Raw genomic sequence first — 23,299 nt, forward strand, 5'->3', positions numbered from 1 at the left:
CTGTTTATTATTGACTCCATCTCGTTAGGTGTAAGATCGCGGCCCACTAATCGAATCCAGTGTTCCTTCTATTCTTGAGAGAGCTTGTGATTCTTGATTTCCACCTTCTTACCTCTAGGACCAGGAATGCCAAAAACCCTCGTGAAATCCATAGGCTTAAAAGAAACTGTCATCCGATGCTTTTTGTACAAAAATGTGCTTGTTCTGTTGTGCCGATTAAATGCTTCTATCATAGTCCACAAAACTGATTCAAATAATTGGATAGAAAAAACTAGAAGCTGGATGGCCCAATGCACCTGTGCCCGTACCAAAATTTGCTTAACGAGGTCGGCGTCCGGAATTTCCTACCACCATTTCTGGCATTCACTACCATGGAGACCCTCAAACTGGACCGTGAGATGAGTGAGTTCCTCCCTAACTTTTCGTTTCTTGCTGCTGGAAGCGGATGGCCCTGCAACTCGGATTCCCGATGCTAAAACCCTTGCATTTTTCTCCATACTTGTCTTCAGCTGGTTCTTCCACTTCCATTTGCCAGCTGATTCCATAGCAATGGTTTCCTTCTTGCTTTTATAGTAGCTCTCGCTCAATTTGAAATGCTGTCCACGAAAGGTTAGAATGAAAGCCAAAAGCAAATCTCACAACCCGCGGAAAGGAACCCGCACAAGGTATGCAACAATGCCGACGGAGATGGAATGAAAGCAGATGGAAGCCAACTACTCTTGTCGCCTACGATCATAGCAACAGACGTGAACCGTAGAGTGCTGGTGGAGAGCCTGCCCAGAGTCGAAGAGAATGCTGCAACCTGCTCAATGCCCGCGATTATCTTTGATTCAAATCAATAAACATCTCGTTTTCATAGTTCAATGGTAATGATTTTATGGCTGGGAGCTATATAACCACTGAAGAATAAGATTATCCATTGGAGATGTCCGCAGAGAGAGAATACAATGTGCGCAGGGAACTTAGGACGCCCACGAGAAGTTAATACCAAGACATAACTGCCGTCTGCGGAAAGAAAGTGCTGCTCCAGAGTCTTACAAACTACCGCTGAGCCTGGTTTGTCGATGCGATCCTCTCGTGCCAATGGCCCAACTGCCAAAATGCTTTAGTTTTTATCGTGGAAGGAGAAGATATCCGCGAGGAGCAAAGTTTAACTGTTGCGAGACACGCCGACCACGGGGAATGGAAGGAACATCGCGCCGAAAGAGACTAGTTCGCAGAAGAATAGAACCTGCGGCACATTGCTTGGTCCGTAGAAAGGGAAACGCCGTCGAGAGTAAAATATGCCGCCCGTGGGTAAGAAAAGACCTCCATGGGAAAGCAAGAATCACCCGCGAGATAGGGAAAGGAGAGTGCTCGCCGACGAAACAAAAGACCCGCGGAAGATACAACTGTCCGTGGAAATGTGCTATCCGCGGCTAAGAACCATTTGTAACTCCGGGCCAGGCACATGGGGGAACATAAAAGGGTCCGCGGAAGAAGAAATTGCTGGATGGCCCCATGGAGAAATAAGCTACAGATTATTAAGGTCAACCGCCTTCTCCCACTATGCGTGCTTGTACTAGCTGATTGTTATTGATGATAGCATACTTCTTGACTGTTCACTCATTCTATTTATTGCTAGCCCCCCTCGCACCTTAACCGTTCTTCTCTTACACTCCCTTCAAGGCAGTCTTCCCCACAAGAAATAGATAGTTGTTTAATTTTATTTCTTAGTGCACTCACTATAATTTATTTCTTGATAGAAATAATTAGCGACATGAAGCTTCTTTTAATGGTTAGCTCCAATGAGATCTCAAAACTTCCATAGTCCTGTCTCTCTTTCTCTCTTTTTTTTTTGTTCTTTTTTCTTTTTTCTTTTTTAAAAAAAAATAAAAAAAATACAACTGCTCAATTTTCCCTCCCTCGCCACCCTGCGATGACGATGGGGACTGTTGGGCTTGGTCATTCTGCAACGACGACGAGCTCTTCCTTGCATGGTATATCCTCAATTTCGATCCATTGATTGTTTGAGGCACTTCTTGCCCATCCAAGGTCCACAATTTTATTGCTCCATTGTTGCCGACCTCCCGGATCTGGTATTGTCCAACCCATCTAACCTTAAACTTTTCGGGTTTGATTTCATTCTGACCGTCATATTTTAGTACCAACTGCCCCGACTAAAAGCTGTTGAGTTTGAGATGCTTGTTGTGCCACGCTTTATGTCTGTTCTGTCACCTTTGTGGCCCATTGTGCCAATAACCGCTTCTCCTCGAGCCTGTTCAATTTGTACAGCCGCTCCCTTAAGCTTTCCATATCGCCTAACTTGTTTTCGAGTGCTACCCTCAAGCTCGGTATCATAAATTCCATCGATACCACTACCTCCTGTCCGAACATTAATTGGAAGGGTGTGTGCCCTGTCGTCACTTTGTATGTAGTACGATATGCCCACAGATCAGAAGGTAGCTTTTCCTCCCAATCCTCCCCTTCGACTACACCAGACTTGCAGATAATGGATACTAGAATCTTGTTGGTAGCTTCCGCCTGCCCGTTTGCTCTCGGATAGTACGGGCTCGATAATGAATGGCAGATCTTGAGTTCGGTGGTGAGCAGTCTGATGACATGATTAACAAAATGTCCGCCCCTATCACTTTTTAACTGTAATCAAATTCCATACCTGGTAATGATTTGCTCATAAATAAACCTTGTTGTGCTGACGACCGAGTTGTCTGGTAGTGTGCGTGCCTCCACCCACTTCGTCAGGTCTTGCTCACCTTCAAGGGTCCAATGAAATCCAATCCCCACTGCTCAAAGAGCTCCTGCGCGTGTGAGGGATTGAGCGGCATAAAGTCTCGCTTCAGCGGCTTACCGATCCGTTGGCAAGTGTCACAACCGACGACCCATTCCTGTGCGTCGTTGCATACCATTGGCCACCACAATCCTGCCAGTGGTATCTTCCTCACCGTGGTGTTGGGTCCCATATGTCCACCTGCTGGTCCCTCATGTGCTTCCTTCAGTACTTTCGGTATTTCTTCCTCCAACACACACTGTTTAAGAATATGATCCGGCCCCATCTTGTTGAGCAATCCGTTGATCAACTGGAAGGTATGGCTCCTGATTATCAACTTGCACCATTCGTTTGCTGGCATTTCACTGGGAAACTGTCCTGTTGACAGGTATTCTCGAATGCTTCTGTACCATTCCTGCAGTACTGCAATCTGAAATAACTGTGCGTTAGGAAAGTTGTCGTGCACCCTGTCTGCGGGTTCCCCTATTTTGATTCTCAACAGGTGGTCGGCACTGACATGCTTCTTCCCTGGCCGTATAATGATTTTGAAGGTAAACTCTTGCAATAGAAGCAACCATTTGCTGATTCTTCCTTGAATGACAGGTTTATTGACAAGGTACAACAAAGCTTGATGGTCCACATAGAACACAAATGGTGTCGCCAACAAGTAGTGTCGGAAGTTCTGTACTGTGTACACCATGCCCAATGCTTCCCGTTCCGTGGTGCGTAGTTCTGTTCTGCTTTAGATAATAGTTGGTTGGCAAAGTATATTGGGTGATCCAAGCCGTGGTTACCTGTTTGCGCCAAGGTTGCTCCGATCGCATAGTTGGACATGAACATGGAATTCCTTAACCCAATCTGGATATGCCAAGATGGGTGCCGTAGCCAATCGTACCTTCAACACTTCAAATGCCTCATCATGTTCCTTCTCCCATCTGAATGATTCTCCCTTGCAGGTTAACCCATCTAGCGGATATGATACCTTGGCAAAATTTTTGATAAACCTTTTGTAAATAGCCTATATGTCCGAGGAAAGACTTTACCTCTGTCACATTAGTGGATGGCGGCATTTCTAGGATGACTTTGACTTTGTCCGGGTCAGTCTTCAATCCTTCTTTATAGACGATGTGTTCAAGCAGTCTTCCCTGGGAAACCATAAATCTGCACTTCTTGGGGTTCAAAGCTAGCCACGCCCTTCGACATCTCTCCACACATTCGCCGAGTGTTGCTAGATGTCTATCCTCCGTGCTGAATATAGACCAATCGTTGAGGAATGCTTTGAAGTTGCTGACGGACATGTTGTCAAAGATGTGCAGTATAATCCGCTTGAAGGTGGTAGGCGTGTTGCACAATCCGAATGGCATCCGATTGTATGCATAGACCCCATCTTCGACGACAAACGTGGTCTTCAATTTGTCCTCCGCTATAGAGATTTGATTGTATTCGGAGAATCCGTCCATAAAGGAGTAAATTTCATGTCCGACGACCTCCACAATGCTGTCTATAAATGGAATCGAGAAGGGATCCTTAATTGTGACTGCATTAAGGCATCGGAAATCCACACATATCCGGATCTGGGTGGTGTCTTTCTTCAATGAAATAACTATAGGTGACACCCATTCACTTGTTTGCACCTTGAAAATAATTCCGGCCTACAGCATCCTGTTGATTTCCTTCGTAACCCGTGCTGCATAGTTCTTGTTCATCCTGTAGGGCCACTTTCGTACAGGTACTGCTCCTTCGATCAGCAAGATGCGGTGCACACACAACTCTAGTGGTACTCCTTTTAGGTCATTATATGTCCATGCAAGCACGTCTTTGTATTCCAGAAATATCTTGAATGTTGCTGCTTTGAGTACCGGATCCCAATTATCTCCCACTAGAATGTTCTTCGGTTCTGCTTCATCCCCCAAATTCATTGTTTGCAGTGTGACTTCATCATACTTGATTGTTTCCCCCTCATTGAATGTATGGGTAGGTGTGACATCCAACGGGGCATCCCCCTCCTTTATCTCAATGAATTCTCTTGGAAATTCATCTGCCCTCAGGCCTTCCTCAATTGTCAATACATTGCAGCTCTGGAATAGTTCGTAGTCCTCTATTTGCCAGTGGTAGAGACCGTTGACCGAATCCAAATCGTCATCTGTTTATCCACCTTCCCACAGCAGGACTCCCTCCTGATCTAGTTCCATACGCTGCCTCCCTTCATCTTCTTCTTTGGAATCTGATGACAAAGCTTCTTCTCCCACCATCTGAGTGTGCAAATTAATGATAAACTTTCTCCCTTTTCTTTCTAGTGATAAAGTGTTTCTCTTCCAGTCTGACTTAGAGGAGCTACTCTTCTTCTTTTTCGTCTTTTGCTCACTCTCCAGGTTCAGTGCCCGGTTGTATGCTTCAGTGTACGATGACTACGACACGATCTTCATTTTCTTTTGCAATTTTGGGTGTAGGCCTTCAATGAACCACCTGTTTTGTAATCCATCAGCTGGCTCATTCTCCATTTTGTTGATCAAGTCCTTCAGCTTGCCGGCATAGACTCAGACTTTTTCATTTTTCCCTTGTCTTGTATTGTATATTTCTGCTACAATTTTGTTGTCGTTGCGGAGTAGTTGAAATTTTGCCATAAACTCCTTTTTAAGGTTATCCCAAGTGGTTAAGTTTTGAGGATCTGCATCAGCAAACTAGTTGATTGCAACACCCTGTAGGGTTGTTGGAAACTGCCGGACCCATTCGTTTGTATCTATTATGCCATTTTCCCTCCAAATCGTCTCGCATGTCTTGCAATGTTGAATGGGGTCGATCGTACCATCGCCATCAAACTTCGACAGCTTTTCTTTTGGTCCTGCCATCACTATTGGATTTTGTGAATGGGCGTTGTTTGGTCCTGCAACACTAGCGCTGTTCACTCCCACATTGTGGCTTTGCACTCCCACACCGGCGATTTGCAATCCCACACTGGCGGATTGCTCTCCCGCACCAGCGGACTGTACTCCCACACCGGCGGACTGTTCTCCCATATCGACGGTCTGCACTCCTACACTAGCAGATTGTTCTCCCACACTAGCGGTCTCAACAGTTGCGAACGGTGGTGAAGAAGGATCTTCTGAAGTTGTCCCTTCCAGAAGTGTATCCCGGACGAAGAGTTCACTCCACGCTCTTGCTCCCTAGGTACTCCGAGCCATGCGAGTCGATTTTCTTCCGTTTGGATTCTCTTCCCTCGGCGAATATAAATCCAAAAACTCTTCCCTTGCTTCCTCCACCAATTCCACCCATTCTCGAGTCTCCTTCAACAATTCTTCCGCACTTCTGTGTCCGTCGGCAATCTTTTGGAACCTCCTTCTGCGTTCGGCTTGCTATGCCAAAATTAAATTTTCTTGCGCAGTACGTATGTCATCTTTCCCCTTTATCTTATTTCGATCTTTTTTAAGCCGATTTGGCATTAAGCTTCATTCCTCCCTCCTTCCAGGTTCATAGGGCAATGGCGCCAAATGTTTACCGCATAGATTAATTTGTTAATGCATATAGATAATGAACACGAACATCAACAACAGTACTCCTTTATTCGCATATGCCTAGAGATTACATAACTGGTGATAAGATGATTTACAATGACTCAAAAGGGTGTATAAATACTTTCCGCCGAACCTTCTAGAGGGGGTCCGTCGGCTACAAAACAATCCTAATCTACCCGTCGGCTACCAAATACAAAATTTTCGACGGCATAACCCAGTCGGCTACAGAATACCAAATTTATCGACAACAAATATCATATTCCTCAATAAAATCACATTTACTATAACAAGTTATTATTCACAAACCATCATAACGACTAACCACCATATCACTTCCCATGAATTTATGATGAATAACCAACTTTCCTATATTTCAAGATAACAATATAATAGCATCATAACAATTAACTAGCATGCCATCTTTATATAAAATTATAATGATTAACCATCTTACCATTTCACATGATCATAACTAATTTTACCTATCAACTAACTTCACATGAAACCTCAACCTGTGTCACAAAGTTCGGTGAATATCAAGCTTGATATTCCAATATTACCGAATGTGACACAACAAGTTGATGATTTATTAGCTGATTTATTCTATACTAGTGCAATTCCATTCAATGTAGTTAGAAATCCGTTTTATCGTGTTGTATTTCAAAAGGTTGGAGAGTTTAGCAAAGGGTACATACCTCATTTTGAGGCTTTGAGAACAACTGTCTTAGAGAGGTCAAAACATAGAGTGACTAATAAATTAACTGTAGTCAAAGCCTCTTGGAAGGCAACATGGTGTTGTATTCTTGAAGGTTATTGACACTATGATTCATAAAAAAACTTCTGAATATATATTTTAGATATTAGAGGAAGCAATTCTTGAAGTAGGGGTTGCAAATGTGGTTCAAGTGGTTATTGATAGTACAATAAATTGTGTGAGAGCTGGCAAGTTGATTGTAGAGAAGTACCCATAAATTTATTGGAGCCCATGTGCAGCTCATTGTTTGGATTTGTTGCTTCATGATTTGGCAAAATTCCCTTGGATACATGAAGTAATTCATAGAGGAAGAGAAGTTGCGAATTTCGTACGAAATCATCGTCTCACATTGAGCCTTTACAAGAAACATTCATCTAGAGAGTTGTCGAGGCCTTCTGATACAAGATTTGCTTCATTTTATATCACTTTGAGAAGAGTGGTTGAAGAGAAAGCAGCTTTAAGATTTGTAATTTGTTCCAATGAGTAGGAAAATTCAACTCTCTCAAAAAGTGGTAAGGGGAAGATCATAGAGCAAATTGTTCTAAATAGTAGCTTTTGGGAAAGTGGCGCAAAGGCTTTAAATATATGTGGTCCAATTGTCGACATGCTCCGCATGGTTGATGGTGACACTCCTTGCCTTGGAATGCTTTATGAAAGCATGGACCGTTGCAAGGAAGCTATTCAGAGAGCACTAAATAATGTGGAAGCAGAGTACATAGAGATATGGGAGACTGTTGATTCAAGATGGAAAATGATGCACACTCCTTTACATGCAACAACTTGCTATTTGGAGCCTAAACTGTTTCACATTGATAGACAAAAGGTGATGCTGAAATTATGGCAGGGTTTTACATAGTTACACCGCCCTGGGAGATGGGGGGATGGGGGGACAGAGGGGCCTTGATTTGGGGACGACGGCGGGGGATGGAGGGTTGGCGGAAGGAGTAGGGGTGTATATACTATACATATGGTATAGCATATACCATATCAACTAGAATATCATGAATTATGATCAAATGACAAACAAACAATGAACATTAAACATTGAACATCAGCAAATAATAAATATTAGTCTAAACTCTATATATTAGCCTTCTAATCAATAGTGTGAGTATCTAGATTCTACTATCTAATAGTAATCAATGATCATATGAGTCATCACATAAAGATGACTACAATAAGTATCATGTGCCATGAATCATGATATCAAAATAAGTATATAATGCAAACAAAAACTACAAGTCTCCTAGAGTCCAAATCAAAATGTCAAATCAATGGAGACTCCTTGGCGTCCCCCCATAATGAAGGAGACTTCTTGGCGTCCCCCCTCAATGAAGGAGACTCCTTGGCGTCCCTCCACACCCCCACACTCGGAGACCTCTAGCTGTCTTAGAGATGTCTCCTCTGTCTCGGAGACCTCTAGCCGTCTTGGAGACGTCTCGCTGTCTCCGGCGACGGCGGCGCTCTAAGTGGCGCCGCCCGAAACACCGAGACGCCGTCCCCCCGTCCCGGGGATGTCCTCGTCTCCGAAACGGCCCAATTTTTTTGGGGGGGGGGGGGGGGACGCGTCCCCATGTTACACTGGGGTTTTATGAAGCCATTGGTAGATTTGAACCAGATCCAACAATTGCATCTCTAATTAGAGAACAATGTTGGAAATACAAAACAGCGGAAGGGATGTTTTGAATAGGAACAGCCAAATATGATATGAGATGAGATGAGGTACCTGGTTATAGATGGTGGATGAGCTATGGGGCAGCAACTCTTGAACTTCAGTGATTTGCCATTCAAATTTTGAGTCAAGGAGCAAGTTCATCAGCTTGTGAGAGAAATTGGAGTTGCTTTGATCACATCCATTCCAAAAAGAGGAACAAGTTGTTGTTTGGAAAGTTGGGAGATCTTGTCTATGTTCGCAGCAATTTAAAATTGCTTATGAACAAATCAACAAATGAGTCATCTTCACAACAACATACTTGAAAAGACATAGCAGTACCAGATGCAGATGAGCTTGACTTTTTTGAGGAAGAATTGTCTAGTGATACTGATGATGATGCTACACCATCTAAGCCAAGTGCTCTTGATGACTTCGAGCTTTCTTGAAGCTATGAAGTCTTGACGTTTGATTGTACCTTCGCAACAAAAACATATCTTTGCTATTGTGATTTCACATGTTTCTTATATTTTGTACTTAATAAATGTCTCATCAAGCTTATGAAGTTGTGAGATCTATTTAACAATTTTTACTATTTTGATAATTGATGAGATATATTACATACATCTAAAAAATAATTAAAATTGTATAAGGCGAATTTAATTTGAATTTTTCCTCGAATTTTTACTCTTCCCGAACTTCATTCGAATTTTATAGTTGCCGAACTCGAATTCGAATTCAAACCTTGTGACTTAGACCTCAACAACTATATGAGCATTTTAAAATTGAGCCAAAAATTGGCATATAACATATTTGCTTATCTTTTTACAAAGACAATTTGGTATTTGTAGTTTATTTCAGAGTTTAGAGTCTTTGACTACATCGGCATTCCACATGAGGATGCAATTTTGTTACTTATTGCACTTATATATATCTAGATCAGCTCATTTGGTTTGTTTACTCAATTATTGACTCGTTAGATGCATCAACTTATTGAATTTTGCCAAAAAATTGTAATTTTATTTTTATTTAAGTCATTTTAAAATATCCTCCCGAAAAGTTACCTATTATCTCTGATATTTGCCGAGAAAACTTTTTTTGGCCTCGCTGATAAGTGGCAGAGAATGAGATTTTTGAATTACGATTAAGAGCATACAATACATGCGGCCTTTAATAGTAAATTAAAAATGGAGCATTGTTGATGGAAAATATTTCACGAGGACAACTAACAACACCAACATATTTTATGGAGCATTGTTGAAGGCCAGAATTGTACAAGTTTATTTTCGTTAGTGTTTAAATTTGACTCTTTTGAGACAACACAAAATGAGCAACACACAAAGACAAACCTCTCTATAAATTTGTATGGGAAGTTTCCTGAAAATTAAACAATGTCCTCAAGCCTAAGGTTAAGCTAGTACTGAAATCAACAATTGTTTACACTTCACAATATTATCAAAAGGGGTGTGCATAAATGAAATTCAAATAACTGAAATAAACTCCGCTTACTTTTTTGGTTCTAGCAAGATGAGTATAAGATCTGAAAGGTTCTTCTCTCATGATCAAGTTTTTTATCATTAAGAGTTGCAACTGAAACAAAGTAAATGAGATTATAGAATTCTTCTTAACTGGCTGATAATAGAGCCACATACACTAGAGGGTAAACAAAACTACGGCTATTGAACATTGATAATGTAAGATTTTAGAAAGATGAACTGTTAGAAGTACATAGAGTTACTTGCCAAGATGAATTCTGACCTTGATACAATGACAGAAACCCTATGGAATGTTTATAAAAATAAGTTTACGGGATTCAAAAATTATAATTAATTGTCAAAAACAACTGTTCTTAAAAAAATCTTCCAAAAGTTGCAGAAAACTGGAGAACAAAGATAACTTTAATTCAATATCAATCCAAACAACCAACAAAATAAAATCATAAGTGGCCTAAAAATAGGCCATTATCCAATGATTGTAGAACACCAGATATAGACACTAGTAGATGTAAGTAATAGTGATTTGCGTACATCCACCCTCTGATTCTGAGAACATTTTTGGCACTGCAACTTTGATGGATTTTTTTGCGAACTCTGAGACCTTGGTCATGATAAGACTTTTGAAGCTTCAAACACATTTGACGACACCAGAATTCTCCCTTGAAAACCTTGATTCTAAGTTTGGTTAAACTGGCAACAACTTGTGGAGACAAGATAAATCTATTAATGTCTAATAAGAGACTGCCAGAAGGGTCTACAGGACTTAAAGCATACAAACAAAGAAGTAGTAGATCCAAGGAACACCAAATGTTGTCTGGAAAAGAAAAAAGGAAGTGGAGAAAGAGACAAAAGAACCAGCCCCAAGGCAAGGACTAGAGATCCTTCCTCGGCTGAAAGAAATCCAGCACTGAAGGGTACGGGTCAGGGCGAGTGGGAACCCTAAGCCGTTGCTGAAAACTGCTGGAGGAGTGCCACTGGCAAGTAGAAACGCTGCAGCGATGCACAGATCTGGAGTGACTAGTGGTGGAGATACTGGATGACCATTTCACCCCCCGCACCAGAGGCGAGCACAAAAAAAGGTGGTGATAAGATGATCAGAGGTGGAGACGAGAAAAATCTTAGCCATGAGAATAGCTACAACTATTCTTAGAAACTGTAGACCAAACCGTAGGATATCACATCTTGTGTGGCATATGAATAAATTAAGTCTAATAGGCTGAAATAAACTCAGGCTCAGCAGACCTCAGGGGATCATCACATCTTCATCTAAGAGTCATAAACCCCATATAGTTGGAAAACGATCTTCATATCTACAAATGCCCTAGGCCCTGAAACTCCTGGAATATCACTAATCCACACTGACCATTGCCCTTAAATGCTGCACACTCATTGTGACGACTTTCAGCACTACTGTACCTTTGAAAATGTCTTGTGATGGCTCTGAAATCCTGCTGACAGACTTTGCAAAATGATTGAAAAGAGATGAATTTCTGCTGTATAAGTTCCAATTTTTGCTTAGAAAACTGCTTATAGTTGTTGCATCAAGTTGAACATAAAGAATCAGCTTTCTTCAATGCAGGGTCAGCTTTTTATAGAAATGTGGATTAACTGCTTGATTGTTGTGCTTTATATGTGTTATTGCTACAATTTTTGTTTTGATGGGACTTTGAAATGACTCAGCATATTCAGATTTGAGGCAGATATTTTGAGTGACTTAGTGGCCTTGTCGTCATTTGTGTGCACTCTTGTTGACATTGTTATTATAAATTTAATATCAGAGATTAATGTCTCTGTGAGGCAAAAATCGCCACCAATCTAGCTAGGCAGAACAACGAAATTGTTTTGCTGTTGCAGAAGTTTGTGATGAAAGTAGTAATTCACAATGGATTAACCAAGCCTGGCACAAGTTAGAGGGATCAATGCCACTTTTGAATGCCTTTCGCAGAGGTTGCACTGGCAACACCACTTCTAAGATCTGAAGTGGAATTTTAAGCAAAGTTTGCCAGTATTTGAGTAGAAGCAGAATGTTTTGACAACTTGGCCAATTCAGTTTTGGTTGGAAGTTTATGATGACTGATCCACAGTTGGGCGCTTATCTGTACTAGCTTTGTCATTTTTGAACCTCCATTATGTCCTTCACAATTTGCACCATCAGTGCCATTCAGCAGCTCTGAAATATGCTGTAAAATGCTGTACTGATGTTGAAGATGCTGCTTGTCAAATGGGATGAAGAATAATTATCAGTATTTATAAGGTTAGGTTGGTCCTAATCATGAAAAAATGTATTTCACTGGAAAATTTTCTCTATAACAAATTTCAATGATAAGAATATGTTTTAGTTTGTGAATGTTATATGAGTAGTTTATAACTTTATATACAATACAGGGGAATCTTCTTTTTCCTTGAAGATGCTATTATGTTTTAATTTAAATTCTCTGTATGATTAGTGGTGTTCTTTGGCAAAATCTGTACCAAATGAGCTTTGCCTATGGGTTGAGCCATGAGTTTAATAAGTGTAAAAGCTGAAGTGATTTGGTAGATGTAATTGTGTTAACATCAATTTTATGTTCCTTGAAAAAGTTCTTCATTTCAGTCTCTGAGAGGAGAGATTCATTTAGATGCAACTAGAAGCATAAATGCACAGGGTCTGGAGTATCTGTCACATGCTGTAGGCTTTCCATTTCATCTATCATAGCCTGGATATTGTCTATTATAAATTTGTCATTACCATGTTATCACATAAAGACTGAATTTGCCATATCTCTTAAGCATGTCAAAAGTTCCATGCTTTTTTTATAGACTTGAATTCATTTTACCAGCAATGCAGTTGTGAAAAGTTAAGTGACATCAGTACAAGCAAGCTTGAATTTGATTTTCCTGCAAGACTTTGGTCAGATGTCAGATTTTATTTATATTCAAGAAATTTCTTCTGTCATGTTGGAAGTGCAATATGCTTGTCTACACATCCCTGTAACATTAAAAGCTCAAAATGCAACTAAATTTTTCGATAAGGTGTCACAGGTTTGTTGCATGAATTTCTTGTCTTATGTGCATTTCTTCTCACAGAATGAACTTAGCCGAATGAAGCTGAACATGCAAATGCTTGATGACCTGGTTCGAGAATATTGTGTATACAGAGGTCTTGTAGATTCTAGCATAATTTCTCCCTCAGGTAAGGTCACTTATAGATTCAGGCAAAGGCAAGATGTCTTTTCAAAGTGGTGACATTTTTTAGTTTTGAGATGCCAATAATCTTTGAAATAAAGAATTTATCCTCAGCAAGGTATTACTGCAAATTTCATAATCCGTGACTTTTGCTGATAGGTGCAGACGTCTCTCTCACAAGTAGATCACTGAAGCTGATTGCAGAAGATACCAAGCGAGATGATACTTGCTCAATGGACTTTTCTACTGTTAACATTGGGAGTGGGGAAGGGCAGGCAGTTATTAAAACCATTGCAAATGACATGGTGATGGATGACCTCCGAGAAAATTGCTTACAGAAGCAACATCAAGATGTTGAATTGAGATCTCCAATCGAACATGTTCATGGTGGTGAAGCTTGCAGCACCAGCAGAACTTGTCAGACTGATAAATCAGGAGTACATCTTGGAAATCGTCCTAGGTGGAAAGGGAGACATAATGAGAGTGAATCACAAGGGAATTTATTGGTGGATTCTACCAAACAAATAGATCGTAATCAGCTTCTTTCTGGCATCAGTAGTAAGACTCTTGATCATGTACAGGTGAGAACAAACAAGATCAATCTTCCCTTAAGGAGATCATGTTTTCTTAGATACTTACCCTCAAGTCTTTTTGATCTTTTATTTAGGGTGGTTTGAATTGCAATTATGCCGATAAAATTGAATTTGTATTGGAGATGCGAGAACTGGTAAGCAAAGGCATGTTTGTCAAGGTTGTTGAAAATATCAAGCAATGGAATTCAAACTTCTTTGAGGAAAATCCTGTGTTGCTATTTCAACTAAAGCAGGTATTAGGATGGTCTCATTGATTATAATTTTTAGTATATTTGATATAAAAGGATGGTCAATTATTTCTATGTTCACAGTCACGGCATTTTCAGACTACTGGTTATGATATCCAGGTTGAGTTTCTTAAACTTGTAAGAGATGGGGATTATGCGGGGGCTCTCAGAGTTGCACGATCTGACATGGGTCCTCTTGCTCAAAGCTATTCAGAATTGTTGAAACCTTTGAAAGAGACAATGCTGGTATTGACAAAGGCGAAGGATAGTGCATCAATAAAGTGCATGTCATTAACTGTTCTTGCGACTTCACTTCAGGTACGATCTGGAATCTAAATGACACAGCTATTAGTGTTATTATGACATGAAGGACTTGATATTTGGGTGCATCATTTGCTTATTAATACACTTGTGCTATATTACAAATTCTATCATAATATAGCATGATTATTTTATCTCTAGCTTAACTCATTCAGATTTCACATTAACAGACTAAATCACTGTGATGAGGTCTTCAAATTAAATGACAGTGTATAATTTCTTGAACAGGACCTTAATATCATATTCAATTCATTTTCTTGATGTTGTTACACCTGAGGGAGATTTAAATTGCTGGAGCTTGTTGATTAGAACAAGTCAACAATTGGCCATTAATGTATTACTACCGCTCGAGAATATTTAAAATTAGATAGCCTTTATTCAACATGTCGTTTTAGCAATCCAACTGCCCATTACAACTTAGTCCATGCTACAAAAATTACCATTAATCAGGGTGATCTGTTCTAGCCATACTAACGACAATCAGTAATCACATCACACAATCTTAAACATGAGAGTGTCAGTAATGTATATTGGACAATGTTTAGGCACTACGATTACTCATGCCTTAAATGGGGTTTGGGTATTCCATTTGACATTAACACATTACAATATCTTCATATCCAATAAGGTAGTATCTTTTTATCACTGACATGTTATTGAAATGCACATTTAATGTCAATTGCTTTTTTCCCATCTCACCTTATGATAATCCATAGATTCTAACATAAGTGTATTCATGTTCAAACTCTACAGTTCAATAATCCACATACTCTTTAATAGCCAAGTTATTTTTCTAGGCATAGGGTTGTATCGTGATTTCTCTTGGGTTTGGTATGGCTGAGTATCATCTTAGTACATACAAAATATATGGAGGTTATTCAAAGTACATGAAGTATCCGTAATATATCTACAATTTAAAACATAATTGATAGCATTGAAGCAAAATAGTCAAGTAAATCACAATTATTCATTATATATAATATTTTTTGAATTAGGCCCACAAGCAATCCCCTTCACCCCTGAAAGGAAAATCACATATTTCTTAAAAAACGTTTCGTACAATTTTTACATTTTAATTACATTGAAATGTTTAATGGTTGTACAACATTTTTAGGGCATGACTACAAACTAGAGCTTACCAAGATGAGCATGGAAGGCACAACTTGATGCAAAATTGCATTGATATGGGAGGCAATGCATCGAGTTGGAGGTAGGCGAGTTTTGTTGTACGACTATCACAAATACATTCTATAACTTCATGCTACATAAATAATGTTTGCATAAAATTCAAACAAAGCTCTCTTTGTCAAATAAAAATTTCATGTCCACATCATAAGGATTTTTCAATTTAAATTAACAAGATAAAAAATGTTAAATCTATTTTATTTTGCTAGGGTTTCCATCTGAAAAGATAGTATTGTACTGTTGACTGGTGAATGATTTTTTTTTCAGGTCATGTTTTAACTTGCTGTTTATATTTCGTATTTTGTGTCTACATTATCATAGTTTAATTGTATCTACACTCAGATGCTATGATTTTTTGCCAATATTGTGAATGCCCAATTACACATGATTTGTAACATCCCTTGCAATTCTGAATTTAATTTTCTAATTTCTTGACCTGAGAATTTTGTCAAACACTTTGCATGCAAGGAATAGATTGCTGATCTAAATTCCGTTTCTTTCTAAATACCAAATTTTAACAGACACGCTTGCAAAAAACTCCAAATAACTAACAATGAAGATGCAAATGTTTTTGTATTATTGTGGAAATGTATAAGCAAGGATTAATGATAAGAAAATATGCATCTATAACAATAAGACATAAGGGCAAATGCCTGCTATGAGTTTCATTGTTTATGTATAAATATGCCATTATTTTGGTCAGATATGCCAAGGTACTATCAGGGCATCCCAGTATGCTGTTTTTTGGCCTATTTTTGGAGGCTTAAAAAGGTTTTACTTGGCTTTGTTTGACGTTTTTCAATTTGGAATGTTCATTTTTAAATTCACAACCAAGCATGAAAACCTTTGGCTGTTTAGAGGTCTTGGAGGATGAAATCCTTCTTGGACTTGATTATTGAAATTAGGGATTGCATTGGAGCTGGTTGTGGAAAAATTTGGTTAAGTTTCTGGTGTGGTGATTTGATTTGCAATTGAAAATGAGGGAGCACCACTATTGATTTTCAGAGTTTACTCTTTTTTCATGAGCCACAGTAATCTTGTTCATCCACAACATTCAACATAATTGACCAAGGGTGTTTGCAACTGTTAGAGGGAGTATATTTTGTTGGCCAGAGGCTACAGAGTATGAAACAAGGGCAATTGACATTTATGAATAAGTACAGCTATAAAAGGGGAGATTTAGGGAGTTGGCATTTGTTTCCCACTGAATTTAACATGTTCCTAACTACCTATTGTCATCCTACTGCTCGCTCACTGCTAAACAATATTGATTCAAGGCTCTTATCATCCGTACACATTGTTTTTCAGTGTTGCATCACACATTGATATCAAATCGTCGTGAAAAGGTTACGTGAGATAATGAAGTTTGATCACAGCAGATAATTGTGTTTGAGGTTTTATTTTGCTTCCAATCTGATTGTAAAGTTTGTGCAGAATCAAAACAATTGCAGATATTATATATTTATTGTAGATCTGTTGTTAGCTGCCACATTGTCACAGCACTAGTGAAGGTTAGCATCATAGCATGCAAGTTGCAAGTTGGACTATCATATTTGCTGATTGGAATTACATGTATTAGTTGTAGAGCATAGGGTTTGTAAATTAATTCTTGTTTAATGTAAGACAATTTATATCTAATTATTAAGCTGCCTGAGAGGTTGATGAAAACTTGGACTCTGGAATACTTGTTTCAATTTTTCAGTTGTTCTAATTCATTATATTTTAAAAATATTAGAAAATAAAAAAATCATATATGTCTAGAAAGTCTGGATTTAGACATTGCTGTTGCACCAGAGCATTGATCTTGCCTACTTGTGTGGGAAGAACAAATCTTGTTGAACACAATTTTGATGCAAGCTACTGCAAGAAAATTAAAATATCATGAGGGGGAAAACCCAATCCAAAATAATAAGGAAAATAATTTAACCAATGATTCGGTTTCAATGTACACACCTAAATGGACATTTTGGGAAATGTTTCTGCCAAGGGAAGAAGAACCACTATAGGAGGGAAATCAATGTCAGTGTCATGTGATAGGTGATATGGCTATGTATGAGGAGGTGTATAAAGCTCAAGCTAGGCAGTCTGTAATATTATTCTTTAGTGAGCTCAATAATTTCAGGATTAGAATGGGCATATTAGAAGAAGGAAAAATTGATTTGATTAGACTTAGAATGACATACAACATCAATTGGGTAATATCACCATACCTAAATATGATGGATCAAGACATGGTATGCTACAGCTTCGTTGCAAAAATAGTGTACATTTTTTTTGCCAAGAGATTGCAATCAAGTTTACTACCTTCCTCTTGGAAGGTGTGGTTGATGAGTTGTGGTGCAATGACATGGTTCTCAAGGGAGTGACACTATTACCACCTTAGAAAATCAGATCAAAGACAAATGAAGAGATTTGATAGGAGGGGCCAAGAAATTCATTTAGGAGATCTAGCACAATTGAAGCAAGAAATAGTAGTGTTTGGCCAAATTTTAGAAACAATTTGTGATGGTGCTGCATGTGACAGAAGAGCCTTTCTCCTTCAAATAAAAGGGAAAAGATAGTGCCTTGCATTGAAGATGAAGCTCTAAGGGTCATCATAGCGAAAATGATGGAATATCAATTGGCAACAACCATGACTTAATCTATAGATGAGATACAGTTGCATTGTGGTAATTAGTCTAAATTTTGGATCAGCAAAGTACGGTGTTTGATGTTATACCTGTTAGATGACCATTAAATAGGGAATTTCATCAAGTGATAGGGAAGAGTTATGTTTTAGTTATCTTTGTTTTTTAAGGAAGTGATTGGCACCACAAGGCGTCAAGAAGTTGTCCATTAAAATAAAAGAATAGTGCAGCATAAGCTCGTTGGATTGATTTCAGACGATAGTAAACAAGTCATGGGGAAAGAGTTGTAATGTAATATTACAATTATGTTACAAAGGAAATATGTAAGGGATTGCTGTTATGTTTTTCAGCTTTGGGGCTGCTACCATCGCCATTTCCAGCTAGTACACTTCATCATTTACAGCCATACAAGTGTTTACACACCTATGGTTGTTGATTTGTAGGGGTTTCAGGAGGGAGCTTCTGTTTTCCGAAGGAGTTTGTTTTCTTTTTTCTTTTTTTGAGCCTCTCTTTTGCTAGTATTCCTATATTTTGCGAAGGATTTTCAGCATTGCAGGTGCTGTACTACTTTTATATTGTTGAATTTCACTATTTTTTGATTGTGGACTCCTTTTATAAATTGCATGCAGCTACTGGTTTCTAGATTCCAAGAGATTTTCCTGCATCATGTTTGCAAGTGGTTTTAGCCAATGGAGCTGCTGAAAACAATTACTCTGGCTAATGTTTGGTTGTTGTTGGGGGGTTATCAAATGATTTTGCACTTTTCCAATTTTATTCCAACTCGGGCACAATTTGATGTGGAGAATATAATGATTGTTTCTGCTCACATGATGGTTGTATGATCTATTGGACATTGACTGATTTGGGGTTCTAGATTCTTCAGCTCACTGTGAGGATAGAGTGCAAAAACATGCTGTTGAGTCCATGGGACAGCCCTCGGTTTTTTTAGAGTTCGAGGACACCTTCAATCATGGGGGAGAGCATATTATTTTTCATTACACAAAACAAAAGCACTTTCTGAGTAGGTGTCATTCCTTTCCTGATTCAAGTCAAACAGTGGAAGGTACAATCACGTGACTCATCATGAGTATATCAAAGGTTTGCATTTCTATTGTAATGAATCATGCACATTCCTTCATTATTTGCATTAAAATAGCCAAATTATTTTTCAAAGAAGTGATTAAGTTATATGGATTGGTTAGCAATGTTATGGATGAAGGAGATTGTAGATCCCACGATGCTTTTTCCAGAACTTGTTTCACTTGACAAGTATAGGATCTAAACTTTATGGACTCTACAATATAAATAATCACATTAGCATGATGATATTTGAGCATCTGGAATCGTGCGAGGGCAACAATTCTAGAAAGGGTGGATTGTCATGTCCTCTTTAAAGAGTGAATGAATTAATAATATATTTTAAGTTGGGCCTAACGATTTTATATTCAAGGGGAAACCTAATACTTTTATTATAACTAATCTAATGTGTTCTAAATACTTAATTACAAAAATGCATTTAAAATCCTCTGGAGGGATTCAGGGAAATGTTACCAAGGGTTTGGTTCTGGAGATGTTGAAGAGCTGGCTCTTGGTTTCATTTGGCAGTTTTCACTTTGGAGTATCTGTGTTCAGATGCACAACCGAGGACACAATCTTTTGTGTATCCAGAGGTATATGAAGATGAAAACCCTCACAGACTTCATTTTCATAATTGGGGACAAAACCACTCATTTCTGGTCAGAGTGTCCTCACACAAGAGATGCATTGGAGTTGATTTTGGAGAGCGCAAGTTTCCACATGGTGCAGTTTGATTTGCAAGCAAATTTCAGGGCACAATTGTTGATTTTAGAGTTTACTCCTATTTTGGTGAGGCCACATTAAGGCATCGATCATCCACAACACTCAACATAATTAATCAAGTATGATTGCAACTATCATAGATTTGTCCGTAGTCTGCAGCATATTGAAGTAGAGTGAATGAATCATGACACGTTTGAATAGGCACATCTATAAAAAGAGAGATTTTTGGGAGTTGTCACCTGCTGCCTGCTGGAGCTCACATTTCCCGAACTGTCCATTGCATCAGTACAGTCACTTGCTAACATACAACAAGGGTTCAAGGTGTGATCTTTGACTTATTGTGATAGTGATCAGGTCATTGTCAGAAGGCTGTAGGAGACATTGAAGCCTGTAAACAGCAGATTATTGAGTTTGGGTTTTCTGTACTTCCATAACTGATGGATAGCTTATGCAGAGTCAGGAATTTTGTGGCTATTAGATGCAGATTGCAGGCGTGTCATTAGCTGCCACATTGTCACCTACAATCGCAGTATTCAAGTTGGACTTTGGAGCATCATATTTGTTTATTTACTGTAAACGTGGAGTTATATGCATTGTTGTAGAATATAGGGTTTGTAAATCAACTATTGTTTGATGCAATACAATTTTGATCTAATCGGCAAGTTGCTTGAGAAGAAGTTGAGGATTCAAAGTACTTTTTTAAAAACTTTTTTCAGTCGCTCTTCTATTTCAAATTATCATAAAATCAGAAAAAAAAATCATAGATTTCAAGAAATTCTACATTGGGGCATTAGAAATTTTTGTTTTTTGTAAGGACCCCTGCTGGCTCACTCTGAAGTGTTAATGTGTTAGTTCAATCAGGATAAAATTATTATTGAATATATATATATATATATATATATATATATATATATATGTATATATGTATATATATGTATATATAAACAAAGACAATTTTAAATAAAGATTACCCACATTCATTGATAGATAACTGAAAATCCTATTCATATGACATTAACTGTTTTAACAAACAACTGAAATAACAGAATTATGGTCAACTGAAAATAACTGTATTTATGATCATCTGAAATTAACTAGATTTGAAAATAATTATATTTATCATCATTTGTAAATAACTAGAGTAACGATTAATTGAAAATAACTGCATTTATGATCAACTGAAAGTAATTGTATTTATGATCAACTGAAATTAACTAGATTAACGATCAACTGAAAATAACAATATTTATGATCATCTATAAATAACTAAAGTAACGATTAACTGAAAATAACTGCATTTATGATCAATTGAAAGTAATTGTATTTATGATCAATTGAAACTAGCTAGATTAACGATCTTCATACAAGTAGGTAAATGCTTAACAAGAAAGAAGAAAAGACCATACAAGAGTCATCTGAAGGATCTTTAGCTGGTTGTGCAAGCCTCGGCTTTGGTGAGGGGAGAAGCATTGACATAGGCTTAACCTCCCAAACTCGGACCATACCTATCCCCACACAATCTATTAAATTAGAAAGACCCTCCCTACCTCGGGATCGGGCTTGGGATGTTCTTAGTCTAGTCACTTGAACATCTTGGTGTTTAGAATGTCCGCACAGTTATGAAACAAACATGCGTGCATAACTGGCGCCATTGACATCAAGTGATCAGTAGATGGCAACCATGCCTTTAAACTACCTTGGCCAAGGATTTCTGTTGGGTTCAATGACCCGATCACCACCGCTTGATTTGACAACAGGTTATATTATTAGGGACGAGCATGAGCTATTAAGTAAGATTTATTTATTTTGTTTTAATGTATTAGGTCTGATTTTACTCTCTTATCGTTGTAGGATTTTATCTCACCTCTTCACCTTTTCCATGGCTTAACAGTCGACGAGTCCTAGGTGTTCAGAATTTCAGAGCATCCGACTCTTATTGATTCATGAATACTGCAATCTTCTAGCATTTCACAAGCTTCTTTTAAAGAAAGAGACTTGCATAAATATTTATCAGCCAACTTTAAAATTTATTGGCAAATAGTTTATGAATCCATGCTATAACACATCAATATGCTTATTGCTAAGCAACTCTCTAAAGTTATAAGTGATGGTACGTTACATCTATAGCTATGGAAATCGCTTGTAAAAAAAATATCATGGGAATAACATGAACTGGAATGGTTTTTACATGACCTGATATAAGTTTGGGTCTATCCTGAAGTATATGCAAATCGACTTGGTAACCAACTCTCCTTTAGTTACTGTGGACGTATCCACAATGCAGAGATACTTAGTCTTTAGTGATGATCGAGTCGCATATGACAGAGTTTTAAGGTGCTGTTTGTGAATGGAAAGTGCAGATTGAAAATAATAGAGAATTCTGCATATGAAATATATGGAAGTTGGGTGTTATGGAGGGCAGAGAAAATACTAGAAAAACGTAGTAGAAGAAGATAGTCGGGTGTATGACATATATGTCTGTCTCTTCTCATGACTTCCATATTAAAAGAACAAATTGTGACTTCTTGGCTTCCGCAAGTTAAAAGATTATTTGCCAGTTTATCATGCCAAGTGTTTTAATTGGTTAAAAGCAAGAAAGATAAAACTGGAGTTAGAGTTGGAAGATTAAAATTTGAATATTATTATTATTTTATATTTATATATGTACATGTAAATATACTAATGAGGTGACATAATTTTATTAAATTATTATAATATAATGGTGCATTTATTTTTATATCTATATGTACGTATATATATATATTATAATAATATGGTGAAAGATCATTTAAAATCCTATGAGGTACATTTTATATTTTGACTCAATTATTTTATGTTTATCAAATTATTTATTTAAATAGCTCATGCGGGTCCCATAGATGTATCTTGTGTTAAGTCCTTACCAAAGAAGTTTAAGGTCATACCTGTCAATCCCATTAACTAAACTAAGCGAGCATCCCATTCCAATGATTTCGTTTAGCAATGCTTCCCCCCCTTCATCTTCTCCTGCAATCACCCATGAAAACACTTCCGCCATAATAATAATTCTATAAGAATTTTGATATAAACATTAAAAGACTTTAAATTATTAATCATAATTCCAAAATCAAGCAACTCCTAACATCATATAATAGTTAATGGTTAACGACCATCTTCATTAATAGTTAATACAACGGATATAAATAACTACCTACTTCACAT

At 38.1% G+C, this 23,299-nt stretch overlaps 1 protein-coding gene across 5 annotated transcripts in view; it reads left to right on the forward strand.

The window, feature by feature from the left end:
- The window catches only part of LOC149557154 (Ran-binding protein in the microtubule-organising centre protein), a 213,311-nt gene that overhangs the window by 104,944 nt on the left and 85,068 nt on the right, over nucleotides 1-23,299 (forward strand). For 3 of the 5 annotated variants that reach the window (XR_016364848.1, XM_089831867.1, XM_089831869.1), the window contains exons 7-10: nucleotides 13,247-13,352; nucleotides 13,505-13,926; nucleotides 14,013-14,171; nucleotides 14,286-14,483. Coding sequence is in view for 3 of the 5 variants with exons in the window: in XM_089831867.1 (XP_089687993.1) it covers nucleotides 13,247-13,352; nucleotides 13,505-13,926; nucleotides 14,013-14,171; nucleotides 14,286-14,483 (885 nt within the window). In the remaining 2 variants the exon portion in view is untranslated. The remainder of the gene's footprint in view (nucleotides 1-13,246; nucleotides 13,353-13,504; nucleotides 13,927-14,012; nucleotides 14,172-14,285; nucleotides 14,484-23,299) is intronic. The other 2 variants (XR_016364849.1, XM_089831868.1) reach the window with 1 other exon arrangement.

Source organism: Cupressus sempervirens, chromosome 5 (assembly GCF_028749045.1).
Source record: "Cupressus sempervirens isolate cs-2001-9-10 chromosome 5, ASM2874904v1, whole genome shotgun sequence".
In the NCBI taxonomy this organism is placed as follows: domain Eukaryota; kingdom Viridiplantae; phylum Streptophyta; class Pinopsida; order Cupressales; family Cupressaceae; genus Cupressus; species Cupressus sempervirens.